Source organism: Fukomys damarensis, unplaced genomic scaffold (genome assembly GCF_012274545.1).
Source record: "Fukomys damarensis isolate Sample0158 unplaced genomic scaffold, DMR_v1.0_HiC HiC_scaffold_3, whole genome shotgun sequence".
Lineage (NCBI taxonomy): Eukaryota > Metazoa > Chordata > Mammalia > Rodentia > Bathyergidae > Fukomys > Fukomys damarensis.
The window spans coordinates 8,563,303-8,582,383 of NW_022900915.1; the positions used below are offsets into that span (position 1 = coordinate 8,563,303).

The 19,081-nt window shown below is 41.4% G+C and overlaps 1 protein-coding gene across 11 annotated transcripts in view; it reads left to right on the top strand.

The window, feature by feature from the left end:
- Positions 1 to 19,081, top strand: part of Pde6a (phosphodiesterase 6A) — a 103,574-nt gene that overhangs the window by 37,196 nt on the left and 47,297 nt on the right. For 8 of the 11 annotated variants that reach the window (XR_780822.2, XM_010627148.2, XM_010627149.2 and 5 more), the window contains exons 1-5: positions 2,530 to 3,163; positions 10,849 to 11,001; positions 11,852 to 11,941; positions 12,648 to 12,788; positions 18,539 to 18,613. Coding sequence is in view for 10 of the 11 variants with exons in the window: in XM_010627148.2 (XP_010625450.1) it covers positions 2,690 to 3,163; positions 10,849 to 11,001; positions 11,852 to 11,941; positions 12,648 to 12,788; positions 18,539 to 18,613 (933 nt within the window). In the remaining variant the exon portion in view is untranslated. Of the gene's footprint in view, positions 1 to 2,529; positions 3,164 to 10,848; positions 11,002 to 11,851; positions 11,942 to 12,647; positions 12,789 to 18,538; positions 18,614 to 19,081 lie in introns of those variants that run through there. The other 3 variants (XM_010627155.2, XM_010627156.3, XM_010627153.2) reach the window with 1 other exon arrangement.

Sequence of the window (19,081 nt, forward strand, 5' to 3'; positions counted from 1 at the left end):
ATATATATATACATAAAGATGTTTATATATCACTAAACAAAAGATGCATTACACATCATAGCAGTTATCATGCTAGGAGACTCCTTCAGCAAAGCTTGTTGGTCAGGGATGGAGAGGCCAGCTATTCAACATCTTGTTTTGTTGATGGGGAGACAGAAGACTTGAGAAGGGTTGAGACTTTCTCAAAATCACCGATTGAGTCAGTCGCACTTTTGAGCCTGTAACCCTGTATTCCTCTTCCTAGAAGTACACACTGTACACAAGTGTGTACACAAAAAAGTACACAAAACATCTCTCCTAATGTTACTAGTAGCCCCTGTTGCTAATGAAAGATTTTTAGTTCTTTTTTCCCCCTGACATCTGCACTCAACCCTATTATATCGGAGGTGACCTGCTTTAAAACATCAGCTTATTTGTACCCACAGTCTGAGTCTGTTTTATGTTGTTATAACAAAATAGCTGAAACTAGGCGATTTGCAAATAAAAGAGGTCTATTTTAGCTTACAGTTCTTGGAGTTCAAGAGCATAATGCCAACATCCGCTTGGCTTTGGTGAGGGCCTCATGTTGATGGGGTCACACAATGGGAACGTACTCAGAAGCAGAAAGTGGTACAGGCCATGCAGAAGAGGGGTTCAGGGAAGTTCCAGACTTTCTTATAACAACCCATCCTTGCAGAAACTATCCATTCCCAGAAAATACATTTCTTTTGCTATTTTATAAAGTGGAAAAAAAGCATGTCATAGTCTTTTTTATATTTTTTCTCAAAAAAAAAATTAAAACATATAAGAGTACTGGCTGTGGTAATACCTGGGGTTATATTTTATTTTTTATTTTCTCTTTTGTGTCTTCCTGTATTTTTGAATTTTTATCAAGAATATGTAAGACTTATAAAAATAAAACTGTGGCCACCAAGAATGTGCCAGGCAGAGTTGCAAGGCCTAGGGAACAACTTTGACAGATCTTTACCCTCGTGAACCTTGCTGCGTGGTGAAGACAGCCAATATCACATGGCAACAAAATCAAACGTGATAATTTCTGATAATGTAATAAAGTAAATGGAATTATACGATAGGCAAGAACTAGGGGAAGGCTACCTGGGGGCTGGTGGGATTACGATAACGAGATGGCCAGGATGACCAGAAACCTTGCAGTGGAGAAGACAGTTTGTAGAGAGCTAGAAAAGTATTTGGGTAGGGTGTACAGATTAGTCATGCTGGGAGTTTCTGGAGAAATTCAGGATGCTGTAGGCTCTCAGACCCAGGTAGAGGCACTCTATTTTCCTCTCTATTTTTTAAAATAATGTATAAATCGGGGTTTGTTCATTCAATGGAATACTATAGAGCAACAAGAATGAATGAACTACCACTGCACATACCAATATAGATTAATAGCAGAAACATAATACTGAATTTTAAATCTGCTAAAACTAATCTTCAGGGTTAGAGAGCACAGTGTATATCTTTGGGCAGGGGGGCACCTTTGTATCCAGTGTTGAAGGATGGATCCAGTGCCCCAATAATTTATTATATGCTTCAACAAAAAAAGTGATCTAATTTCCAGTACAGTTCATTTACAAAGTTCAAAGTTCCATCAACTATGTTTACAATGTAGAGATTCCCAGAAGCTAAAGAAAGAAAAGGGCTCTTTTCTACCTCCTTGGAGTATGTGAAAGGGCCTGAAAATGAACATTGAAATTCACTGGAGTTGATGGCCTGTGGACCAGTATGTGCATTCCTGACAGAAAATCCAAGGAGGTAAAAGCTGAAGCTGGAAAAGGCACATTAAAGTACTAAGAAAGATCAAGCAGGTTGAAGCAAAGCAAGATTTTTTAAAGGTGAACCTCTATGGAAAGGATTGAAGCTAAAATATTCACTGGAGGTTACTTCTGAGCAGCAGGATTGTGGGTGATTTTAATTGTCTTCTTTTTCTGGAACCAGTATCTATTACTTTTACAGTAAAAGAAGTGTGAAAGGTGTGTTGTTTTTATAGGGGCCCTTAAAATCCTAAAATATAAAGTCAAGTGAAATCTCAAGTTGAGAATGGCTTTTGTGCAGAGATTGTAAAATCAGAGCCCGTAGACCTATAACAGGAGAGAAGCAGGCCTCTGAGCTGTGGCCCTGCAAACTGAAAGCCCATATAGGGAAAGCTTTGAGGAAGGGGACTGGAACTATGGGGCCAAAGGGAAGGATCAGAAGGCTGACAGGCGGTCGCCCCTCAGTTCCAGCCATTTCTGCTATAGAGGAATGAGGACACAATAGTTAGATCTGAATCTCCAAGCAAACCGAAGAATCTCCTAAGGAGTATTACATGTCTATATCAAAAGTTTAAGAAAACTGCCACAGAGGGCAGAGAGAACACATGTATAGGTAGGAGGTCATTGTGCTGCCTGTTGCAAACTCCACTTGAGCGGTGTTTAAGTCCATTGCCTGCTCTGTGCAGAAATCTCCTCTCAGCTCTTAAAAAGCATCTGGAACTCACTGATCCCCATAATCCTTGTTTTCAGGAAATATTAATGACTTAATCTCCCAAGCTCGCTCCTACTTCTACGTGGCCTTCTCAGTGAGACTGACAGAGAAGACCCAGAGAAATCCAGACTGTAGCAGTGCATTCTGGCTCACTCGCCACAGACTACCTCAGAAAGTCTCAATCTTAGCCTCTCCACAAAAGTAACCAGAGGAATTCTCAGCCATGGATGAGGTGACAGCAAAGGAGGTGGAAAAGTTTCTGGACTCTAATATTGGCTTTGCCAAAGAGTACTACAATCTCCACTACCGGGCCAAGGTTATCTCAGACCTTCTTGGAGCCAAGGAGGCAGCCGTGGATTTCAGCAACTACCACTCACTGAGCAGTGTGGAAGAGAGTGAAATCATCTTTGATCTCCTACGGGACTTCCAGGAGAATTTACAGACAGAGAAGTGCATCTTCAATGTCATGAAGAAGCTGTGCTTCCTCCTGCAGGCAGACCGCATGAGCTTGTTCATGTGCAGGGCTCGCAATGGTGTCGCAGAGCTAGCTACCCGGCTCTTCGGTGTTCACAAGGATGCTGTCCTTGAAGACTGCCTGGTGATGCCTGACTCAGAGATTGTCTTCCCTCTGGACATGGGGGTAGTGGGACATGTTGCACACTCTAAAAAGCTTGCCAACGTCTCCAGCACAGAAGAGGTACTCTTCCCCATAACAGAGGGCAGTAAGGCATCATTCCTTGGGGTTCTGGGGTACGTGTGGGCTGGGGACCTGCTGGCCAGTAAGGCTAAGCTGATGATGACAAAGTACATCTCTTTATTTATTTACTTGTAACTTTTTGTTTTGAACAAAATTCAACTAGCAGAGGAATTTTAAAATAATAGAAAAGACCAAATTTCATCCAAATTCACCAGTCATTAACATCTTGCCATCTTTGTTTTCTCCCTCTATTTTTCTAACTTATTTGGGAGGAACTTATAGATGTCATGATCTTCTGGTCCTAAATATTTCACTCTGTGTTTTGTTTTTTTTTGAAACAGGGTCTTGGCTGGGTATGTAGTAGGTAAGGCTGACCTTGAACTCACTATCTAGATCAGGCTGGCCTTGAACTTGTGGTGATCCTTCTGCCTCAGCAGCCCCCCCCCCCAAGTGCTGGGATTATAGGCTTAGTATTAATCCATTTCTTACAAATCCATAGTATAATGGTTGAATTCAGGAAATGTAATGTTGATATAGCATTGTGATCTAATAAGCAGTTCATATTAAATTTTTGCTCTTGTCTTAACTATACCTATGCAGTCTTTTCTGTTTAGTTTGGCTTACTTGAATCTGAAATAGTTGCTCAGTCTCTCTGTGTTTTCTATGAAGCTGATGTGTTTGAGGGGTACAGGTCAAGTATTTTGCAGAAATTTACTTCCTTTTAGCCTTGTTTGATGTTTCTGCATGGTTAGATTCAGGTTGTGCATTCCTGGCAAAAATATTACTAAAGTGATTCTGGTTTTCTTCGTACTTTACATGATGAGATCTGATGGTTAATTGTCCCATTACTGTAAAAGTTAACATTGATCACTTGGTTAAGCACTTGGTGTTCTAACAGTTGCCTGGCCCATGGGTTTCTACCGGCAGTTCTAACAAAGACCTCTGTGATCACCATGGGCAAATCACATCCCCCTTTCAGACATTAACTTTTGTTTGTTGTTCGTTTGTTTCTTTTTTAAAGATAGAATCTCACTATGTAACCCAGGCTGGCCTGGAACTCTGGCCAATCCTCTTGCCTCAGCCCCCCAAAGCACTGGGATTGCAGGAGTGTGTAATGCCTGACTTCAGACATTAACTTTTAAAGGCTGCAATGCTGTTGCCCACTTGGTCCTCTGCCTGGGCCAACTCCTACTCATCTTTCAGATCGCAGTTTAAAAGTCTGGGAAGTCTTCTTGGATCTTCCCATTGCAGACCACTTCCTGAAATCATTTATCACAGTAAGTCCTGGCGTCAGGGGTCAAGTCTGCCTAATTCACCAGTCACCCCAAGATCCTGCACAGTGTCTGGCACAAAGCTAGTGATCAGTAAATAAAGCACAAGAGACTCACAGTCAAGTAATTATGCAATAATTTAACGCCTATCTCACCCAAAAGAATATTTGCTCCATAATAGCAGACTCACATGGGCCATATTTACTGCTGCTGGCCAGACAAGGAGCCTGTGTCGAGCCGTTTCCAAGATCTAGCCCCCAGACACTTTGACTCGGTCCTTACCTTACCCCTGGCCTAATTTCAGGTTAAGTATCTGAGGTCAAAGGGTGCAGACGAAGACTTCAGAGATCATTTTAACCAACTGCTTTATTAAATTGTTAAGGAAACTGGACCCACCGCACCTTGAGAAGGGGTCTACCCATGGTCACCAGAGAGTTAGGGCCAAGACAGGACTTCACATCTACTACTTCAAGAATTCAAATGAGTCATCAAACCCAGACTTGGGCCTCTCTGGGAAGCACACTGGGTGGCCGCCCGTATCGGGTTAATAGCGGTTTCTTCTTCCCTTGCTTCCCCTTGGCAGTGCTCTCCACTCAAGACAAGTCCAGTTATACTGGAGTCTGTTCTCCCTTCTGTTTTCTCTAGACTTTAGCCATAATCATATACATTGTCTTGCTTGTTTTACCTTCATAAAAGTCTCACAATAACTTACTATCTCTGTCTTGCTGATAATGAAATTGAAAGCCAAAAAGGTTGGATCACTTGCTCAGGGTCACACAATTAGAAAGTAGCAGGCAGGGAATTTGAACCTAGGCACCCTGGACTTGAGCCCTTTGCCATTCTGTACTTCTTCCTTATCTATAAAGTGAGAGCAAGGGACTAAAACTTACTTAAGACAGGTCATTTGTAGTCATATGCCAGAGAACTAAGATCTTACACTTTGAGATCAGATCTAGGAGTGAATTCTGACTCTTTCTAAGAATGTAGCCTTTGTAAATCATTTAGCCTGTTTGAACTCATTTTCTAATAAATAAAGCAGTCACAACAGCTACATCACAGCAGCAAAAGGTTTAAACAAGCAGAGTATTTCTCATTCAGCAGTGTTCTTAGCACATTGTAATGGCTCATTTTGGCAGTTACTATTTATTTTTATTATGATCATTCTGTTGTTGCTGTTAAGTGTCTATTCCAAGTGATAGATGCTGTACCAGGTTTGTGTAGAAAAGGGAGAAGAATCTGGCTTTGCCTTTCTGGAACTTTTGGTTTAAATTCTGCCTGTGGGAAAACAGAAAAAAGGTTTTATAGACCTTGGTTTTATGAGATTGAGGATTAAGGAAGATTGTCTTATTTCAAAAGATTCAGGCCCAACTGTTTGCTGAGCTTCTGCACATTGACTGTTGCTTCCTGCTTAACCTGGAGTTAAATTTACCCTGGAGGCCACACCTGTCTTCCCCTTGAAGCTATTGGGTCTGGAGCAATCTACCTGGTTGTGACTCAGGCTGGGGGTTAAGTAAATCCAGGCCAACAAGTGTTTCTTGTGTACTCAGTATTTGTAAGCTGTTTGTTTCTGTTCTCCTTGGGAGATCTTAGTCAATTTTTGGCTTAAGGGCTGGTCACAATCTTAACCACCAAATAGTAACTAGAATTTGAATGGAGGAAGGAGATGGTGTAGATTGGGGTCTAAGTTGTCCCTGCCCCATCAACAAGTGAGAAATAGTCCACAAAAACTTGAGAAATAGTTACAATCACTACATTTCTGAAATGTGAAACCATAAATAGAGTTTTCCAGAGCTCTAATGTACTTCCCACCCCTGGCAGATTCCCTTTTTCCTTGGGATCACTCTGGGAACAGTTGTGATTAGAACTGCCAGATAAAGTGTAAGATGCCCAGTTAAATTGGAATTTTAGATAAAGAATAATGTTGTAGTATAAACATGTCCCATACAATATTTGACATACAACTAAAATTATTTATTATTTATTTGAAGTTCTAATTTAACAAGGCATCCTTTTTTTTTTAATTTACTAAACCTGGAAAACCTCACTGCCATTCAGTATTTGTTTGCATTAATCTTAGCCTTTTCTCCTACCAAGGAAGCCACGCGTCTGTCTGTCCCTGTCTTACTCAACACTGGTTCCTGGCACCTAGTCCAGTAACTGGGACAGTGTGAGTATTCATTGCAGTTGGCTGAGTGAGTGAAGGAATAAATGTCAGCTCTTCTCCAGAACTTGCTTTGCCCAGCCAGCCCCGTTTCTGAAGGCTGAACCTGAGAGGACCACCATCCCACAGATTTTGTCACATCTAGTCTGCCTCTGCTGTCCTTCCCTTCTTGGAGACCTGGGACCCAGAACATGACAGAGGAGGGAAACCTCAAGGAGGACTTGATCTATCACTCTGATTTTACCAAAGGGGAAACTGAGGCTCAGGTTTCAGTTTCTGATGTTGGACGGAATAGCCCCCGAAGCCAGTCATAGGCTGCTGTCCTGGGGCCCCAGCTTATATCTCTAATTCCATGGGCACCTACTGTACATGATGGCTCAAGTTGTGAGCTCATGTTTTATATAAAATCCTGCTGTACTATGAGGACCAAAGAGTAGCTACCTCATTTTATTTTCTTGGTGTATCTAGTGCCTGACACAGAGCCAGTTCTCAGTGAACACGAAAGAGAGAGAGGACAGTTTTGAGTGACTCATATGAGATAATGAGAAGTTATGTAAGTCATGTAAATTGTCTAGGTCTGAGCCTAGTGCTTCATTATTATTCAATAAATGTATCTCATTGTCACATCCAGGGGATGAGCACTGTCCTAGGAGCCCACTGGGATTGTAAGCTCAACCCACATAAAAAGTTACAGGGACAAATTTGTAATGAGGAAAAGGAAGGTGGGGATAGCTAACCTAGTAAGAAAGAATCTGAGTAGGGTCTCTGGAAAGATGAAGGACCCGTGGGTTGTATTTACAGGGACCCTTCTGTGTTTTTATTGAGACCCTTCCCTCAACCTGGAGCTGGATTGGCTTCTGGGTACCTCTTCCTAACATCTTTTTTTTTTGGTTCTGAGGATCAAACTCAGGACCTTGCACTTGCGAGGCAGGTGGTGGAACCACTGAGCTAAATCCTCGGCCCTTAACATTTTTTTTGGTGGCCTATGCACAGCTTTTTTCTGTCTGTTTACTTGTCCTTGACCTACTTTTTAAGGCCTTACTTTTGGGGTAGGTGGCTGGTTGGCAAGGGAGTGTCTTATTCATGGTGAGCTGAGAGTTAGTAAGGGGCATGTGGATGTCCATTACTCTCTATAATTACGTGATGAGTAGAGTGACCCTAAAGTGAATGTGTGTGTGTGTGTGTGTGTGTGTGTGTGTGTGCGTACATTTGTACATTTTTTTTTTTTGAGACAGTCTCACTATGTAGTTCAGACTGGCCTGGAACTCACTATGTAGCCTCGGTTGTCCTCGAACTCACAGCGACCCTCCTTCCTCAGCCTCCCCAGTGCTGGAACTACAGGTGTGCACCACCACACCCGGCTTGTAGGAGAGCTTTTTCCAAAGTCAGCCCTTTCGCCTTGTGTCTCCTCTGTATTGTACTGGAGGTGGAAAGGGACGGCTATCTCAGCTTGGCTTTGTGCATTGAGCTCTCTCTGTACTCTGTCAGTTCCTTTGCTTTCTGGTCTCTTGGTGCAAGTCCCAAGGCCATTGGGTGCCTTTGTCATCTGGTTTTTCTCTCTTTCTCTACCCCCATCCTTGACCTATTTCCAAGGGGAATGTCTCTAGTAAAGTTTGTTCTTAACTCCTTCTAGTCAGGATTAGCTAGAACATCTAGTGAGGCCCCTATTTTATTTGTTCCCTATCTACATCGTCGTGGGGTACAGTAGAACTTGGCACGGTGAAGGTCTGAAAAGGGGAACTGGGGAATCAGGTATGAGAAGTGCATTGCATTGTACTCCACAATCTGAACTCTTTCCTGTGGCCTCAGAACCGTACTGGTTCCAGCCCCTGCCTGTCTTTCTGACTCCTTTGCCCTCTAGCCCCGCTGCCCCTCTCTAGGCTTCAGCCACATTGATCTTTCCGTTCCTCAGACCTCTCCAGTTCATTCCCCTTCCTGGCCTTTGCATTCTCTGTGTCCCCACTGGGATTGCACCGTCCCACACCTGACTCTTCTGATCCTTCTGTTCTCAGCTCAGCACTGTGTCCTCAGAGAAGCCTCCCTGACCACCAAGACTGACTGATGTAGCCCCAGCCCACCATCGCTTTCTTCACCTAGCTTCAAGGCAGTTATTGAGAGCTGGAAAGAGAAGGTTTAGCTGCTACTTCTCCCCGTTTAAATGTGAGCTTTACTCGAGCAGGAAGTCCATCCCTCTTGCTTACTGCTCAGGGTCCAGAGCAGAGCCTCCCATGGAGCTAGCTGAATGAATGGATGACTTTAACGGGGCCTCTGATTCCCAGGCTTTAAAATAAGTAATTTGAGTTAACTGGCTTCTAACTCTTCTGCCTCTGATTATCTGTGGTTCTGTAACTGGGTCGTTTAGAGCACTCTAATGCTGAGAACATAGGTATGACAGTGATTAGGTATGTACCAGTTAATGGGTGGCCCAGAATGCTTGTAAGAGAGTTCTAGGGCTGAGAACTCAGAGGGAAAGAGGGTTCTGGTAGATTTAGAAATATTTTCCGTAGCTGCAGTTAAGGCCCAACTATTTGCTTTCCCTAACGGAGGTGAACATTATTAAATTGAACTGACTACATAAAAGGTATCTGAGCATGTCCCACCCCAACCTGTGCTCAGGAATCCATCAGTGTCTTTAGAGAATGACACAGAATTCTTTCTGGCTAAAGCCTCCTTAGAGATTTTGCTTAATCCTCAAGTGCTAATGCAAAGAGAGGCATCTCTTAATTCCTTTACCCTTCACCTGGCTTGAAGCAACTTCACTGACAACAATGTTGTGGCCTGTTTATTTAATCCCAGTAACTGTAAGAAATCCAAAAACACAGAGTAGTAACACTCAGAATTACTGAATTGTGGGAAAGATTCTGTACACTTTGTTTCAGAAAAGTTCTGAAAATTGATTCTTTTTTTTTTTGGTACCAGGGATTGAACTCTGATCCTTGCACTTGCAAAATAGGCTGCGGAACCACTGAGCTAAATCCCAGGCCCAAAGAGATTTATTTTTTATTTTATTTTTGCGGGGGTACCGGGGATTGAACTCAGAACCTTGCACTTATGAGGCGGGCTGCAGAACCACTGAGCCAAACCCCCAGCTGTGAATTGATTCTTGAATTGATGCTATGAAATATATTTCCATTCTCAGAACAGCATGCACTGTGTGTGTTTGGGCTAGCTCAGGTCTCAAGCAATGCAGATAATGAGGAAACTCACTGTGGCGCTGGGAAACACAGAGGTGGGTTTTTCAAATTTAAGATAACAATCCAAGATCCGACTCCTGAACACACAGACTGCTCGGCAGCTAGTATTGGCCTCTCAGGCTTCAGGATGAGGTGTGAGGGAGGGTATCTCTCCGTTTTCCCACAGCTTTGAGCCGAGCCCTTTCCCTATTAGCAGTATGGATTTATCAGTGAGTGGCTCGAGTCTTAGCCACCCATAGCTTCAGTGTTCGATATAGGCATTATACAGTGAGGTTTGTGGAATGGGATAACCACTGGACTGGCTGTACAGTGCTAGAAATGGATTTTTAGAAATGCTGAAAGTAATAAATCCTTTTGTTCCATGACCCAGTCCTAGTCTAACCTTATCCAGGCTTCTGTGAGAAGTAATAGAGCCAAGGACAAGCTCTGAAGTCACGCACACTCACACTCTCAGAAGGAATATTAACCTTGAGTTACAGTTCACCCTTTTGTTTTTGTTTTGTTTTGTTTGTTACCAGGGATTGAACTCAGGACCTCGCGCTTGCAAGGCAGGTGGTGGCACCACTGAGCTAAATCCCCGACCCCAGTTCACCCTTCTGTAAAATAGACTAATGTTGTGTTTCATAGTTCTGTTAGGAGGATTAAAATGCAGTGATGTGGCTAAGGTGCCGCGCGCAGCATCTGCCAGCTGTTGTCACTATTGTACTCCATTGGCATTTCCCCAACTCCCCAGTAGTTCTCACTCAGGTTTCCCTTTTCGGTTTAGTTGTCCGGACCTCGAGAAAGCCTTTAAACCTCTCTTCAGTCATCATCTCCCTGCCATCCCTGGGCCCCCACAATGTTTTGCACATGCCTCCATGGTCCTTAGTGGGTTGCATCTAGAATCTTCTTCTACTGGGTTTTGGAGACTTCTGTGGCACAAGTTATCTCTGCTTGCCCAGCCCTTGCTGAAAGGTGGTAGTTGGAAGTGTCTTCATTCTCTCGTCAGCAAGGAGCTCTGGGTTGTTTTGCCATTCCTCTTTAATCTGCCTACCCACGCTTGTCCCTGCCTTCCTTCAGGATGAGCATTTTTGTGACTTTGTGGACAACCTCACAGAATACCAGACGAAGAACATCTTGGCTACCCCCATAATGAATGGGAAAGATGTAGTGGCCGTAATCATGGCTGTGAATAAAGTAGAGGGATCCTATTTCACCAAGAGAGATGAAGAGGTAAGCCTGTTACAGAAAATGTTGGGGTGGCCAAGTTAGCACATTCTCCTAGCTCATCTGAAGCTTGCTGGTTTAGCCTGGCCTCAATTTCCCCATCTTACACATGGGGGTTTGTCTGATTCTCATTGAAGGAGGTGGGACAGAATAATGTTTCAAACAGTGCGTTTTGGAGTCAGGGATGGAGGGTTACTTGTTCTGTCTCTTCTAATGTCTAGCTGTTTGACTTGGGCAAGTCACTGAAGTTCTCAACACCTGTTTTCTTATTTGTAAAATGGGGGTGATTTTACAGTGTCCACCTCATAGTGTACTTGTGATTATTAGGTAGTGTATGTAAGTGACTTACCACAGGGACAGCAAGTTCAATACAGATACCCTTTGTTTAATGACCGTTGTGGTCAGAAGTCCAATAATCATTAACCAGGTACATTGTTAAATGAGGACTATCTGTAAATAGTAGCTTCTTAAAATTAATGCACTCCATGAATACATCAACAGTCTACATTCTTGCTGGGCATGGTGGTGCACGCCTGTAATCCCAGCACTTGGGAGGCTGAGGCAGGAGGATCACTGTGAGTTCAAGACGAGCTTGGGCTACATAGTGAGTTCCAGGTCAGTCTCAACTACATAGTGAGACCCCATGTCAAAAAACAAAACAAACAAACAACGTTCTACATTCTCTGAGTTTTATACTCAATGCAACATGTTTTAGGTTTGCATTCTATAATCCATGCATTCAAATTGCCTCTGATGAAGCTTTTTAAATTTTCAGGTATTTGTTGATGGTAGAAGTAGCCAGAGAAAGGATTTTTCCTCCTTTTCATCTGCTTCCTCCATTTTATTTGATTTTTAGATTCTTCTCAAGTACCTCAATTTTGCAAATCTAATCATAAAGGTGTACCATCTGAGTTACTTGTACAGCTGTGAGACTCGACGCGGCCAGGTAAGGAATTTGGCTCAAGAAATGGACTGGGTATGTCTTTTTACTAAAGCACTGAAGGGCTTGGGGCTGGCAGGGCAGATGGTAAAGCAGAGGCCTGGGAGCCATTATTATACTCTCTGCCTAGTATCCCTGAAGTTATGAGTTAGTGGATATTTGTAAGGCTGTGTCTCTGAGTGTTATATGCAGTTTTCAAGGCAAACAGCTTAGATTTGAATATCTGCTCATTAAATAGCTCTTAGACCCTGAACAAGTCACTTATTCTCTCTCAGCCTTAGTTTCCCCTTTTAAAAAATGGAGATAATTATGATATCGCCCTCAAACTGTTACTATCAGTAGTAAATGAGATAGTGTATGCAGAGCACTTATACTCAATTAATGTTACTTATTTATTTCTGTGAAACTGGGCATTAAACCCAGGGCCTTGTGAAAGGTAGGCAAGCACTCTGCCACTGGGCTACAACCTCAGCCTCTTTGTTATTATTATTAACAGATAAAAAGTGTAAAGATTTAGACGCCATGTAAGCTGGCCGATTACTTTACCTAAGCCTCTTTCTCCATCTATACAATTGGGATAATTATCCCACATAGTTCTCTTCTTACGTAAGAGTTAAGTAAGATAAACTCTAAGTAACTCTACTATTTTCTAGCTGAGTGAGCTACTGCTTTGTGGCTTAAGAACTCTGAGCATGTTTCTGTGTTTCTTCAGATCCTGCTGTGGTCTGGCAGCAAAGTCTTTGAAGAGCTTACGGATATTGAGAGACAGTTCCATAAAGCCCTCTACACAGTCCGTGCCTTCCTCAATTGTGACAGATATTCCGTGGGTCTCCTAGATATGTCCAAGCAGAAGGTGAGAAAACCTAAAGGACCGACAACCTGAGGGTCGGCAGACTCACTGAATAGAACGCAGGGTCCTGTTACCTGTGCAGTGGCACAGGAAAGAGGTTGGGTAAATTTGGATAACTGTGTAAAGTTTTACACAGATGTCTACTGAACAGAGTTGCACCAGTTTTTACAGGGAAAGTCCATCTGGAGCAAAGGTAAGGAAAATGACCTAATTCTTTGGTCTTTTGGAAAAGAAAGAAGAGAAAGAAGACCAGGAGGTAGTAAAGGTGAGTGATAAAGAAGTAAGTCCAGAAGAAAGTTGCCAACTTCAGGAATGCGCAGAAAATTTACTAAAATTTGGGCTGAAAACTTTCCTATGGTTTGTCTTGTTCAGTATTTATTTGAAGTGGAGACCGATTCTTTATCAGGTCCTTCAGACTGATCAGGGGCCAGATTATAGCCAGTATGGCAGCTAAGGAGGCAGAGATCTGTGTAGCCCAGGAATGTGTTTCTATATTTTCCCAAACAAGTTTTCCTATTCTTCTTTTTTTACCCATCTTTTCCTTGTGGGGATAATCACTTTCTGCCTTGAAACAGAGATTTTGAGTGTCTAGATTTATCATTTCTTATCCAAAGAACAGGACTCTTGTCATTTTCATTTTGTATGTTTTGTTATCCTGAGTGTGAAAGATACACAGACCAATGCAGACTCTCCAATATATATAACATATGTATATTTTGGTACCGGGGATTGAACTCTGGTCCTTGTGCTTGCAAGGCTGGCCACCCAACCGCTGAGCTAAATCTCCGGCCCTGGACTCTCCAATATTGAGTAAAATGCATTGCAGAATCTGGGGTTGAAAAAGACGATAGTTGTCCAAAGCCCCCCAGCCTTGGCATTTCATGAAAATCTTCTGAGGAACTGATTAAAGATTGCTGGGCCATGTTTTCTCAAGGTTTGCATTTTTTACTTAATGTTTTCCGAACATTTTTCCATGTCCACACACACATTCTTTTTGATAAGCCTTTATATTGAAGCATAATATAACAGACACAGAAAGGAACTCTAATTGTAGAAGTGCTGTCATTCAATAAAGCATCACAGAGTAAACATTCCACATCACCACCTTCATATTTAAAAAATAGAACCCTCCAGTAACCCACTTCATTTCCTCTCCAGTATATCGCACAGCCTCCTTCTGATGGTAACCACCATTAGATCTTTAATACCATATTAGTTTTGCCTATTTTGAGATGCACATAAATAGAATCATATGTGGCACGGTCTTGTATCTAGCTTCTTTTGCTCAGTATTTTGCTCGTAAGATTCATCCTTATAAGATTCATGCTCTATGTAGCATTAATTCATTTTCATTCTTGTGGAATGCTTCATTATATGGACAATTCACAACACATTTATTGTTTCTATTGTTTTTGTTTTTGGTTTTTTTTGGGGGGCGTTTGAGACAGGGTCTCACTATGTAGTTTGGACTGCTCTGGAACTCACTGTGTATCCCAGGCTGGTCTTGAACTCACAGCGATGCTCCTGCCTCGGCCTCCCGAGTGCTGGGATTACAGGCATGCGCCACCACACCCGGCTCTACTGTTGATGAATATTTGAATTTTCAGATTTGGGTTATGATGGATAGTATTCTTAGGGACATACTCATATATACCTTTTGGTAAACAGTGGTACCCATTTCTGTTAGATATTTACTTAGAGTTAGAAATGATTTGGGTAATAGCTTTAGTAACTATTGCCTATCTTATGTTCTTTTGTAAGTAGAAATTTTTTTATTTTTTATTTTTAAAAATTAATTAATTTTATTGGTACATTTAAGGTCAACCATCTGGTTTTCAAAACAGTTGTGCCATTCTTACTCTCCCCAGCAATGTATAGGTATTTCTCACCAGTGCTTGGTATTGTCATTTTTATATTGTCACCTATTGTAATGGTATGTGGCGTTACCTCTTCTAGTATTAACATCCATTCCCGTCATGATGGATGAGGTTGGACCTTTTTTCTTGTTTATTGGCCACTTGAATATCTTCTTTTCTGAATTTTTTATTGTACTGTCCTTTTATTCTATTGATTTGTAGGAGTTCTTTACAAATTCTGGACACATCTTCTGTTGATATATACATTGCAAATATCTTTTCCAATTCTGTACTTTCATTCTCTTAATACTGTTGTGTGTGTTTTATGACTCTAAGTTCTGAATAATGATGTCCAATTTATCAATCTTTGTGGTTATTGGTTTTTGTTCTCTATTTAGACATCTTTCCTGGCTCCAAGTTCATAAAGATATTTATCCATGTCAACTTGCAAGGGTTTTATTGTTTTGATTTTTTCTTGTAGTTCTCTATAACCTACCTAATTTTTTTCTGTATGCTGTGAGGCAAGGTAAATACTAATTTTTCCCTATGGGCATCCAGTTGACCTAGTACCATTTATTGAAAAGGCCATCTCTCCCTTTTGTGCCTTTATCATCAATTAAGTATGGGTGGGTGTGTTTCTGGATTCTCTCTTTTGTCTGATTGGAGTATTTATCAAGTGTTCTGTAGTATCATACTGTCTTGATTTCAACTGTTAATAAAATATGTTGATATCCAGTCATAAAGGGATCTCTAAATTTGTTGTTACATGTTAGAGTTTTTCACTATGTTTTATGTCTGTTGTACTCTTTTTGTATTTTCTGTCCTTTCAAATTTTTTCTTCAGGTTGAATATTTCTGATGTATCTTGCATAATTACTAATTCTTTCTTCAGTTTAGCTATTAAACTATATATTGAGCTCTTACTTTCAGGTATTTTATTTTTTTAATTTATTTTATTCTTTATGCACAAAGCAGGCTAATGCTCTATTATTGAATTGTACTTCCCAGCTCTTAGTTATCTTTCAATTTTAGGATTTCCGTTTTTTTCTTTTTTTATAATTTCCAGTTCTTTGTTAAAATTCTCCCCCCCTTCTCTCTGTGTCTCTGTCTCTGACTCTGTCTCTCTCTCAGTTTGTGGTCTTGGGGCTCAAACCTCATGCATGCTAAGCAAGTGCTTTACCACTGAGCTCCATTCCCAGCTCTCTGCCTTGTATTTAATCTTTTGGATATAATCACAGTTATTTTATTCTGGGCCCCAAAACAATAAAATCTGTAAATATCCTCTAAGTGTCTGTTTCTATATTCTGTTTCCCCTCCTGATTTTTTTAGTTCTTTTCTTTTACATATTTTTTTGGTTTGTTTGATATTAGAGATATGTGAGCAATTATAGAGATGATTTGAAATTCTGCACAATAACACTTTCCTCTAAAGTGGAATATTTTACTTCTATCTGGCAAACAGTTCGGGTAAAGAGACCTTTAATTTACTTGGGGACCCAACTAATGATGAAGCTGATCTTCAGTCTTTGTGAGAGCCGATCTACTTCTAGTTCACTTTTACTCCAAGGGTATAACCTTTTTCATGGGGGTGTGGATCCCAACCCAAGGTTTTGTTTGTTTGTTTGTTTGCTTGCTTGCTTGCTTCTGGAGACAAGATCTCACTGTACTGTTACACTACCACACCAAGCTTCCATTATATGAGCCTTTGGTTATACTCAAACCAAATGCAAATCATAGTATATGATATGTGGATTATATCTCAGTAAGCTATTAAGAAAGAAAAGAAGAAAGGAAGAGGAGGGAGGGAAGATGGAAGAGGCCGTAGATGTTTCCCACTTCCCACCCTGTTGGACAATTTCTTTTCTCCTGGGACAATCTTCCAATCTACTACCGTTTGCCATACAAGGTATCATCACTCAATGCACTTGTTCTTCTAGTTTCCTCTAACATTTATGCTCTCCTCCCATTACTATTTTGGTTCTTATTCCATCTATATTAGCATAATAACTTAGGACTTGATTATGTCCTACTGGAGATAGTAATAAATTCCTGTAGGGCATGAACTGCACCTTACTCAACTCTGTACATCACAGGCAAGCAGGTTGTGGGGCTCAGGTAAGTTCGCTGTTCTCATTTCCACCCAGAGCTGCATTTCTTACTGCTGTCAGTAGTCCGGAAAAAGAACCTAACAGGGCAGAAGGCCAAAGACATGGAACCTGAATTTCATGTGGACCCCTTTCTGTTCGTCCTCTGGATGATATCAGAATCAGCAAACCATTGTAGTGAATATGTTTAGACAAGAGAGGGACAAAGACGCAAGGTGGGGAGGGTTGGCCTTCTATCCTCAATAGCAGTGCTAATGGTTTACTCTTTGTCCCTACGTAACACAGCTGAAAGAACAGAGAGGCTCTGGAGGAGTAAGCCTGCCTCTGCCAAGGCCAGACTTGGCCCAACACAAGCTTTTTCCGCTCTAGATGTAAAGGAAACCAGTGGAGAAGTAGCATGCAGAGGCCTGGGTGGGGTCCCAGTGACTTTTCCAGCATGACTGTGCACTTCCTTTCCTGGCTCTTTTTTCTCTCTTCTGCCAGTGTCTTGTGCACATGAAAAGAAAACCTGCCGACAAAATAAATTTAACAGAACGTGTACAGAGAATGATTCATGAATTAGGCAGCACTCAGGACCAGAAGATAGCCAGAGAGTTTCACTCTCCAGCATGGGCAGTTAGGTTACACTAGGAAGTGAAGTACAGAAATAAGCTGATGGGTTACAGCTAAGCATTTGTCTGGTTTGGAGTGTTGTCTGACCAGTTGACTGCCAGTAATTGGCTGAAACTCTATTTGATACAAAAATATACCCCTAAATTAGATTTACATTTGTTTACCTAATCAGTTAGGTTGCAGCTTGTTATATAGAAACTCAAGTAACTATGCAGGAACTCAGAATAGAGAGATAGCCTCAGGCTAGTGGCCTCCTGCTTGTTTTGCTTTATGGCCCCTTGTCTTACAAGGTGTCAGCCTTGGACAGCATATATGGGTTTGTCTGCTACATTTGGCTCATTGTACCCTCTTTATTTCTTACTTGTAAAATATTTTTTTTGCTCTCAATTACAAAAGCAACAAAATTTATTATGGAAAAATACCTGATTAAATTATAATCTTGATTGTGCATGGTGACCCACACCTGTCATCCTAGCACTTAGGAGGCTGAGGCAAGAGATGGATTGCTGTGAGTTCAAGACCAGCCTGCATTACATAGCAGGACCCTGTCTCAAAAAGCTCCCCCACAAAAAATATTTAGTAATCTTATTCTGATCACCCAAAGTTTGTTAAAACTTTGTTGTGAAAAATCAATCACATATATAATTAATGAGCAGGGTCACATAGTGTTTTGTTTTTGGCACCTCACATTTTTCCCTCAGCGTATCATGGGCACCTTTTCGATCAGCACAGATATACCTGATATCATTGTTAACAGATGTACCTTAATTGATTTAATAAGTTCTTTCTGGCTGGACATTGTTTCCAGTTTTCCACTACCATAAATGATATTGCAGAGGGAGATTGTTTTAGCTAATTCTTCAGTCACATGCTTAGCATGTCCTTGAGGTAAATTAGTCACAGAGACCCCAGTTGCCCTTCCTTACCCAAAGTACTGAGGGTGCCCGACTCAACATTCATGTTTATGGCTAGTGATTAGACAGGCCCTGTTCGTCACTGTTTACAGGGCAGATGAGACTCTCCTCTGATTCTAGTGAGTCTGGCTGCCCTCCTCCTAGATTTCAGTGAGCTTTTCTCACCCTCAAGCTTTCAGTGATAGATTGTTCATGTAGGTTGGACTTCTTAATCTCCTTTTCTTGGTCTATTTTCAGAACATGTAATTACTTTTTTTTTGATTCCTAGGAATTTTTTGATGTGTGGCCAGTTCTGATGGGCGAGGCTCCACCCTACTCTGGCCCCAGAACTCCAGATGGAAGGGTAAGTCTCTCTCGCTGGCCTTTTCAGTACACATAAATGTTTAATGAAATTCAAATGCAAGACACGGTAGACCCCCTAAAGGACATTTCTTTATCACATAAGTCTTTATCTACTCAGGGTTAGGTTGTTGTCCTTGAGTCATAGTAATTTTTCACAGTTGCCAACCCCTGTCATTTATAAAGTGATTTTAATATCTTGATAGATTTTCATAGTAATCTTGTAGGGTAGACCAAGTAGGAATCGATATCTTCATTTCATTGATGAGGAAAGAGCCCCCTAGAGGTCAAGAAACCTGTTCCAGGAGTTACTCAGCAGGAAGTTAGAATCAGACAATTAGAACTAGAAAGAACCTGCCTATCTAATCTAGGATACTCAAATTGGTACTCAGAAGGCCAGTTACAACTGATAGACGCCACTGTTTGACTGCCTAAGTTTAAAGGGTGTTTTTTTTCTTTATTGTTTAGACTT